Source organism: Morone saxatilis, unplaced genomic scaffold (assembly GCF_004916995.1).
Source record: "Morone saxatilis isolate NCDOM2014 unplaced genomic scaffold, NCSU_SB_2.0 Contig7, whole genome shotgun sequence".
Taxonomy (NCBI): domain Eukaryota; kingdom Metazoa; phylum Chordata; class Actinopteri; family Moronidae; genus Morone; species Morone saxatilis.
The window spans coordinates 21743125-21752892 of NW_023340246.1; the positions used below are offsets into that span (position 1 = coordinate 21743125).

Below are 9768 nucleotides of genomic sequence, written 5' to 3' on the forward strand. Positions count from 1 at the left end.
TATATATATATATTAGTAATATGATGAATATTATATATCTTAGTCTGTCAGCCAAGTCTGAGAGTTACCTGCTGCTCTCTGGGACTAAAAAGTCAGCATGATGTGTTTTTAATGATGTGATATCAACCCTTGCTGAGATGTCTCTTGCGTATGTAATCCTGTGTACGGAGATGTTTTACTGCCTTATTTTGGAACAAAACTCTTTGAATGTTTCACTTGGCGCCGATAAGAAACTACTTCACTAATCTGTTTCAGCCTGAGGAGGTTTGGATAACCGCCTATATTAAAGTTCATCGTTTTCCACTGTTGTGTGAGCGCAGTGTAAGACAAAACAGCACGTACGAAACCGAAACATGTCGAGATTGATGGTCGGGTTAATTTTTCACTGAGTTACTCTCGCACACTGAGCTTGTGGCTGCTGAAATGAGGGCTCAGAGCCTTTCAACATCCCTGTCTATACCCTGCTGAAGAGATACTGACACTTTAGCAGCTCACTGTGACCTCTGACCGCCCAGTGGAGCTCAATCCAACTTCATGTGACCGTTGCAGGTGTAGAACAGAAGGATCATTTCGCTTAAATTGTGTGATGTTAATACAACACTTTCAATTTAAACTTTTTGAGTTTGTACATTTATATTTAATACTTTGTGTAAAGGTCTGTTTTCCACAGGTGCTATTTAGGTGTACTTTAAAAAGGATTAGTACATACTTGATTATTAGGAGTTAGTTCATTTAAGATAATCAATCAATGGTTATTGAGAAATAGTCAATGTAGTAACAGAATCTGGATCCATATCTGATCAGCACTGCCTAGTTTGACCATTTGATCTGTTTACTGAGCTCATAAATCAAGTCAGAAGTTGGCTCATTTCTCCATAAGACTGAATGTTTTTTTTACATTTCTGCTTGTTTAATGTATTAATGTGAGGGAGGTTCCATCAGATCTGTCATGTGAGTTAAATGTTTGGTACGTCAGAACTTATCCGGAAAAAGTGTTTCCGTCTCCCATCAGGCTTTGAGGGTAAGCCTCTTGGGAGTTGGAGTTTACACAGCGTTATCAGGGACAGAAAACCTCAGTATCTTGAGCGTCCTGACCTGGCCTCTTTTCCTTCAATAGTGGTGGCTTGTAGTCTTTAGTCCTCATAGCGAGGCTAGCTATGGATTCAAAATTATTATTATAAGGCTCATGTGTTTTACACCTCAGACAGAATTATTTTTGGCCAAAAATAGCACATTTGATAGTAAAGATTGCTGACCTCTGCATAATATAGATGCTACTGTTTTTATTGAACCTCTTTCACAGCAGACATTCTGACTTGTCATACAAGGAAAAGCACAGGAGTTACCAATAAAATGAACAATGGCTCCATTCCATTCAAATGTCCTAGTAAGGCCTGAGCCAGAACGCACAATACCTACAGCTGAAGCAGCTAAATGGAATTTAACCATCCTAAATTTGATTATTTATATCTATAGAGTTTAACTTGAAAGGACAGACTTTATGTGATTAGATGAATCAAATCTTTTTGCCTCAAGAAACTACAGATTTTATTATAGCAAAAAGTGAGAGGGCACTGAGAGAGTTGTGGCTTTATGATGGGTATAAAGGGGCTGTATAACCTGCAGACGGGTTATATGGTCGCAGGTGACCAGCGGTTCCTGCCAAAGGTCAAGTCACCACCCGGCCTCTCCCTGCCTCTAATGGCTGACTACTACTGAGCAGGTGGTACTTAATGCAGTACTGCAGAGAGGTCTGTGTATTTAAATGGTTATATTCCATATGAGGAAGATTACACCACTGTGAGTATACTTCAGTGAACAGTAAATAAATATTTTTGTGTTCCATGTTGGAGGAATAAGTAAAAGTATCGATAAAACTTAACAACTCCGCTGGTAACTCGTGGCGAGTTTATTGAGCCGTCGTTGCATTCTTTTGACACTTTTTCTTCATAAACTGAGACATATTATTAGAGATAGATATATTATTATTCACATTCAGACAAAGGTTTTATAAAGCTGTGAGAATAGAACGACTGACCGACAGCTGCAGGAATACTCTTGTTAGGTGAAAACCTCAGAACTCCAGTTCAAATGTGACCACACTGTTTTCTATGGCTACTGCACGCTCAGCCTCGTTGTTTCAGTACGCCGTAAAGCTTGCAGAGACATAAAACCTGCCGGAATCGCAGGATCCATTCCAGTGATTGCTTTGCAGTGCTTTAAAAATGTCTGTCTGTGCATGGTGACTAGCAGGAAGGATTTCAGAGCAACCTTTCCATGCAAGAACCCACTCATATCACATAATACTTATAAACGATGTTCATAACAGCTTATTCTTCGTCAAAACATCAAATCTATAAGACGACAAAATACATCTGGGATTCACAGAATATTTTAAAGAGAAAAACGTTAAAGTTATATCTAAATAATATAGAATATTTAAGAAAAAGGCAAGTAGAGTCCCACCGGTATAAATTTGATGACGGATTACCGTCATGGTGTGGATTGTGGATTGATATGAATCTACAGATGTACTCAAATATTATTAAATTAAAGAATATTTAAGATAAGTATTCTGCTGAGAGCTGCTTCAAAGTAAAGTCATAATTTAAACTATCTGTCTCTATATAGAGAGCTAGTTTCTCTTACACAGGTGGAAGAAACATCCAACTGAGTGTAAGACGGCAAAACAAAACATGCACGATATGTTGTAGCAATTTCTTTTATTATTATGTTATTCTCTGCCGGCCTCACCTAACTTTTCCATCCTGCTCTCATCCACTAACGTGTCATCCAGTTTGCCGTCTACCGTCTGCTTAAATCCATGTGAATGCAACACTAATCCTACACACTGGTCCCTACCCCCAAGTTGTACATTTACAAGAAAGTTAATATTTTGAGAATAAAGTAATTGTACACTTTAGCGGGATGTTATTGTACCAGTGAGTGTACAGTCAATACACTCATCTCATCATCAGATTACGGCCCAAAAATTAAGCCCTGATATCCTGATATTTAATTATACTAGAAAAAGTTATAATATATTAGTTATAATCTTTATTTCATATTGCATTATTCAGACCTTTTTATAAAATTAGAACTTTGTTTTCATATTACGACTTTTTACTCAAAATAATTGTATTTTCCAGCTCTCCAGCACTCGTCTAAACGATGCTAACAAAGCTTTCTGACAGCCCTCTTTCAAACATTATAGAAAATGACTGAAAGTGTCCATGCAAACACTCTAAATGTGAACACTCCTCTGTGTGATCTATATTTTTCCAGTCTTGGACAAGGTGTGGTTGCTAAAAACAAGATTTGTTTTGGAGATGTGAGGTTTTCAGCCAACAACGACAGAGCTGAGTGACACTTTACAGTAAAGAATTTACCATTGAAATACCAAAAAGTTGTAAATTTCAGGGCCTTTCTCCCCGAGGCTGCGGTGTTTAATTTTCGTTTGCAGCCTCAAGTGAAATGCTTTTTTCCAGTCCCTCAGTGCTACAAATCAATTGAGATCATCTGGTAACAGGTCACAGGTTCAAACTCCCTCCCTGCGTGTCATCAGCCAAATGTTGGAAAGACGAGCCGATTGGTGGTCAGCGCTTCTATCCATAATACTTCACCATCATTACATTAACATCACAAACACACTGTACACGTCCAAACTGTCATCAGGGTAGAAAGACGAACTAAAGGGTCCATTTGTGGTCTTTCTTCCGTTACTGCTGCTCACTCTCAGGTCTGGGGTTTCAGTGCGTGTCGGCTCCTTTTTTCCCAGAGTGCACCTCTGTATCTCTTCAAACGTTTGTCGGCCTTCCTCTTCACAACAGCGTTTTTTTTTCTGAGGAAAAAAAAATGGGATGAGAACAGTCAAAGTGTATTTCAACAGTCTGAAAATATGATGGTAATTTTTGTGTGTGTCCTCACTCGGTTTGCGTCCAGACGGAGCAGAAGCTCAAACACTCGCCATCCTGAGTGTCTGCACAGAGGCAGCGGCCGAGGTCCCTCCTGAGGCGGACCGAACCAAATCCATAAGGAACCACGTGGCTGGAAGACAGAAAGAGTATTTGTTGAATTTACTGTGTGATGTTCAAAGCCCTCCTGAAACTATTCTGTGATTTACCCTTACCCATCATGTCAGTGGTTTGCAACCCAAAAGTAATTTAGTGGACCTGTTGTCAGGCATCAAATAAATGCATGTTTGCAAGATAAAACTTATAAATGAATGATTTAGATAAACCTTTGAAGTTGCAAACGTTATGTTGATGAGTTATGTTGACATAAATTACATAGAAAAACTAGTTGGAATGAGTTAATTTTATGAGTAGCCTAATCAACTTAAAAACTATCAATCATTAAGTAAGTGGTTATTAAAACTACCTACCTACCGTCGGGATGGGAACGTGTCGACCTGAGTTCACAAATGTTAAAGGAATAGTTTGACATTCTTTGAGGTATGCTTATCAGTTTTTATTTGACTACTGTGTAGCTGCAGTGAATCAGTCTTCTACTAATCCATCTGGTGCCAGTGTGACCGGGCTTCAGCCGGCTCTCAGCTGGCTGCAGGTTTGGGGGATCCACTGCTGGATTAGTGGTGGGGTTAACTACACCACAGGGACAACTACCAGCAGATGCCAGTGGCTTAACAGCATTACCTTTAAGTCAAAACAAAGATATACTTTAAAATATATTTTTTTAAATGCATCACTTGTGTCGCATATTTGAACTTGACAGGCAGTTGGACTGAATTTAGATTGGACAAATCATTTGAGACTGATCACACTGTTGAAAGCCTTTGTGTCTTTTTTTTATCAAACAGTAAAACATCTGGATCCCATTTGCACTTTGCGGCCGGTGATAAAATGTGACCCTTTCATCTCCCAGCCTTCCTCTGCTCTCCATCGTCCTCCATCAACACTCTCTCGGCTTCTGTCTGCTCAATTCTGCAACATCATTTATTTTGCTTTCTTCACTTTATTAACTTTTATGTCATTCTTTTTACAACTGTGTTGGCTTCACTTCCACTTTTAAGTCTTTACTTATTTGTCAAAGCTCCTGTTTTTGCTATTTCAATACAGAGATGAATAAATCTAAGTATTGAACTACTGAACTGTAGCTTGGTGAGTTATGGCTGCACTGCACCAAAATCCTGTTGGACTCCTATTCTACTATACTTGTCTCTATTTAAAACTGTTTTATGTGCAATCTTATTGGCAGACAACAACGTAGATATTGGACGATACTGGAAAACCCTGGACTACGTTCACGACCAAGTATTTTAATGTTCAATGCTAATGTTTCTTTTAATTCTTAAAGCTTATACCTGAGATTTAAAACATTAATATTGTAGCAAATATTTGCAAATATAAAGTTTTACCATAAAACTAAAGGTATGAGCTAAAAAAGGCTAAAAGGCTCTGTAGAGCTGCTGCGTTGGTGTTGATTCACAGTGGGTTTAGCACTAGTTGTTGTTATCACAGACTCTCTGTGGTTTGTTTGCTGTTTTTATTATCTATGTCAGTGAATTAAGGATTTATTGTTTGGTTGGAATAAATCCTTAATTCACCAATAAAGACTAATGCAGTTTTGGAAATTTTATTTTGTTTCTGTCCACTTTGAATGAAGTTATCACATCATGATTGTTTTGCTATTCGACAGATGAAGTCTCTGCATTTGTCTCTCTGGAAGTCTCTCATTGTGATGGTGCAAACATACTGGTTTGTACTGTAGACATCAGTCAGTAGGGTTTACAGCAATGTTTGTAAAAGGTTGTTCAACCCTGCTAAGGAAATAAAATGAGATTCTTTTTGTTGTGTGGCTGGAAGTTGCTTTGGATAAATCTGTCCATCAAATGGCAGATGTTATGTAAACTGTGTTTGTTTGAGTTCACCAAAGGTGACTTTTATCCCGGAGGAGGCTCACTGTCGTCCATTAGCCTGTCTTTAGTTTGGATCGCGGCCTTTTTGGATGGCTGGAGGATCCTGACTGATTTCAGTGTTTATTTTTACACTTGTGAGGATGAAAATCTGCAAAAACAAATCCAATCAACACAAATCTGTGTGAAAATCGGATTTTTAAAAATAACATTTATACTGAAGGAGTACGTTTAACTGACGTCCCTTAAAGATAAATTGGGTGTTACTCTATATTTTTGTTGTCGGTTTGGCTGCACAGGGGATTTGTTAACGGGAAGAAAAATCACTAGACCACGTCAAGGACATGTTAACTAGTTTACATATTTAAAGAAAATTGTGTTTCAGCAGGATGTGCTGCAGGAGAGCTCACTGTCGCCCACAGGGTTTAGTGGTGTAGTTAGTGATGGTGGGAACTGCCAGTGCTGTTTAAAAACGTCTTTATGATGAAGGCAGGAAGATTGCATTTTACCACACTTCTATGTTTAGACTAAACTAACAATCTGAGACTTAGTGAGAGGGTCCCACCACTGCAGGAGCTGTTTTTGGCTCATATCTGGAAGCTATTTTGCTGACACCTCTCCTTTACTCCCTCTCAAGTTAATTTATTTCGAATGCCACTCATTGGTTTGGCATGGATTAAACAGTATACAGTTTATCGTCAAACAACACAGCGTATGTTTTGTTAAACCAAAGTTGATTAAATTGGTTTAAAGGTCTCATATTTTGGATATAAAATTGAGAAAAAAAATCAAATTTAAAGCCTAAATAAGTCAGTTTTAACAACCTTGTTATTATCGATGGTTATCTGTTCACCACTACATGGCAAATATAATATAAACCACTAAAACTTACAATCCACAGGCCTTCAGTAAAGTCACTGATGGCAGAAATCATCATGAATCATGTGAACTCAGAGACATGGCAGCAGTCTGTGAGAAGTTAAGTGGTTTTGGGCAGATCAGGGTCCGACCACAGTGATTTCAGACTCTTTGCGGTGTCCTCAGTGGCTTCGTGTTAGAGGGGTTAAAACGGGCTATTTAGAAAAAGCAAGAGGAAACATGGCAGAAATTACCCTTCGTTAAGAAAGGTGCTCTTTCTTATTAGTTCCACCACATCTAACTGCTCGCTCATTGCTTGTGCACACTGAACTAAAATGAAGTTAATTGCTACCAATTGTGAAGTGAGCCTGGTTCCGATTTGATGGCAGGCAATTTAAGAATATAAACAAGGAATGAGAAAAATCAAGTTTCTGTGCTGATTAAATAATGCTGAGATGATTTTATTTCTATTTCTACGTTCTACAAAGCAATAAGACTAAGACTGAATGGTGTCGGTGTGGTGTTTTTTTTGCAGCCAATGGTGCTCCCCCTGCTGGTCATTACATAGAATGCAAGTTTAAGACACTTCCGCATTGGCTTCACTTTTCAGACCTGGAAGCTCTGTCCGTTATATATAGACAGGACTCTGCAGAAATCATGTTCCGTCCTCACTCTCTGGTGATATTCAATAAGATGTAGGCTTTACTGGATGATTTTGTTTCCTGGGTGACTTCTCATGTTTTTCCCAAATGATGTACAGAATTATCTCAAATGGCTCGAAAAACAGAGCATATATCTGCTGTCTCCCCAGGAGAGAATGCCCCCTGGACCCCTGTAGGTCTGGGCTAAGCACTGAATGTTTACAACGTCTTGCTCGGTCCCAGAATACCACTAAATCCGACACACTGGCCCTTTAAGCATTATCAATTGACCCAAAGAGTCTTTAAAAGTCATCATTTGTAATCTAAACACAAGCATGAACTATTCAAGTCTCAAATCGAGTGACTGTTTAAGACGTAGATGAACAAAAAACACCTAAACCAAAAAGCTTTCATTAGCGCTGCCAAGGAGCTTGTGTTTTTTTTTTTTGGCACGTTTGTCTGTCCTCAGGATTTCAGAAAAACTACTGGCTCGATTTCCATTAACTTGGAAGGCTGTAGCATAGGCCAAGAAAGAACCCGTAAAGTTTTGGAGGGGATCCGAATCCCAGGGCAGATCCCCTGTCATTAACATTGTGAGATAGGTCAATTGTAGGGTTAGTGGTTAAATTGTTTGTTTTTCCATCTGTAAGTCAAACTTTTTCAATCATGTCTTTGCATATATTTGTAATTTGGATGATATGAATTGTGTTTTTAATACTGATGATTGTACTTGCAGCCCTGAGCCGGTAAAAAAAGTGAAAGCTTATGTTCTAGACTGGAGCTGCTGTGTGTGAACGCATCCCATCCTCCCCCAGGAACCTCCTGACTACTGCTGCAGAAGAAACCTCGGAGACTGATTGCTGATGCCTCTTATCTTCCGTTTGTTTAATCTTCACATTATAAAACTGTAACATCGATTGCGATTCAACGGCGCTCCGTTACTGTGAAAACAAACTCTGCCTTGTCTTGCAGACTCACCTCGGGGTGTTGACCCAGACGATGCCAATGTGACAGAAAAAAATACACTCCTTGTCTTTCTGGTTCTCACAGGAGCAGCGTTTCTCCCGTCGGTGGGCCGTGTGGGTGAGCTGTGCCAGGGGGCCCTCCTCCGCCGTGGGGCTCGTAACAGAAGCGGTAGAGGCTGAAAAGGAAGAAGGAAGTTAGTTATCTTTATTGTTTTATCTATTGGTTATATTTCTGTTGCTTTGTCACAATCGTTACATTTACATTTCCAGAGCAATTGAAAGAGTCTCTTCATTTTCTTAAAATTAGTTTAGAACAGTCCCTGCTTGGTTCTCATAAAGAACGTTATGAACTTTAAGTTAAGTTAAGTTGAATCTGTTGTGTTCATTTACATATAATTATAATCAGTCCAATTCAATTTTATTTGTATTGTGTCAAACTGTAACAGAAATTAACTCAGGACACTTTTCAACTGCATATATAACATATACATGTTTTCATCCTAAATCGTTGCACGTTTAAAAACAGGTTCGATTTCCTGTTTCACACCAGTGAAAAGAAATAGTGGACGAGGACAACAGAGATAGAGGGGGGACAGATTAGTTTCTGGTAGCCGCAGTGCCAGATGCAAGATGCAGGCAGAGAGTGACGACAGTCTGCAGAGGAACCTGCAGTGGAGAGAAGTAATGGAAGAAACGAGAGAGGAGGCTTGACAACAGGAGCAGACAGCTCCCGTATCAGCAGGTGAGACTCTCCTTGCTCTTGACACCTTGCAATTAATAAAATAATAAAGCACATCGGACTCTTAGTGTGCAAGGTTTCTATGCATAACCATTTTAATCAGATGATGCAAAGGCCTTTATTCTGAGACTCCACCAGCATTTGCATGATTCACTCTTCAGAAAACATCCCTATTTATCTGATACTGACCCTTCAGGCAGCCTCAGTACAGCTTATTTCTAAGGAGTAAACTTTGCATTAGCCTGCAGAGAACTCATTGCTATTAACACTGTCGTCCTCTAGCCAGCCCCACAGCTTCGGTAAAGCGTGGACTATAGTGATATGGGGCTCTGATGAATTTACTGTTAATCAGACCAGATATGAGACAGGATTTAGGTTGTGAAAATGAGCCAGAGTGCAGTGTTTCTAACAGTTTACCAAAGAGCATGATTTTTATAACTTTATTCAGGAATTTTGGTGAAATCGCATCATATTAAAAATATTTTCTGGTACTCTGGCTGCTCTGCTCCAACTTTCAGTTTCCTGATGTAAATATAGCCTTAGCTACTTATGAAAGAAAGTCTATAATATCGTTATCTGCGTATGGTGGAGCAGCAAAAATGTTAGTTACTAATTAATACTGCAGTTCCTCAAACGGCCACTTGAGGCTGGCTCCAGCAGTGAGTCAATCTCCATAAAGCCCCATATTAA

At 39.1% G+C, this 9768-nt stretch overlaps 2 protein-coding genes across 2 annotated transcripts in view; both read right to left on the reverse strand.

Moving 5' to 3' along the window:
- cd109 (CD109 molecule) overlaps positions 1–2497 on the reverse strand; it is a 31621-nt gene extending 29124 nt beyond the window's left edge. Inside the window, exon 1 of the mRNA XM_035679198.1 lies at positions 2492–2497. Coding sequence (XP_035535091.1) covers positions 2492–2497 — 6 coding nt within the window. The remainder of the gene's footprint in view (positions 1–2491) is intronic.
- si:ch211-202p1.5 (uncharacterized protein LOC103909337 homolog) overlaps positions 724–9768 on the reverse strand; it is a 20264-nt gene continuing 11219 nt past the window's right edge. The window contains exons 2-4 of the mRNA XM_035678280.1: positions 8353–8515; positions 3928–4047; positions 724–3841 (exon numbers count right to left, since the gene is read on the reverse strand). Of these exons, the coding sequence (XP_035534173.1) occupies positions 3736–3841; positions 3928–4047; positions 8353–8515 (389 nt within the window). The 3' untranslated portion in view covers positions 724–3735. The remainder of the gene's footprint in view (positions 3842–3927; positions 4048–8352; positions 8516–9768) is intronic.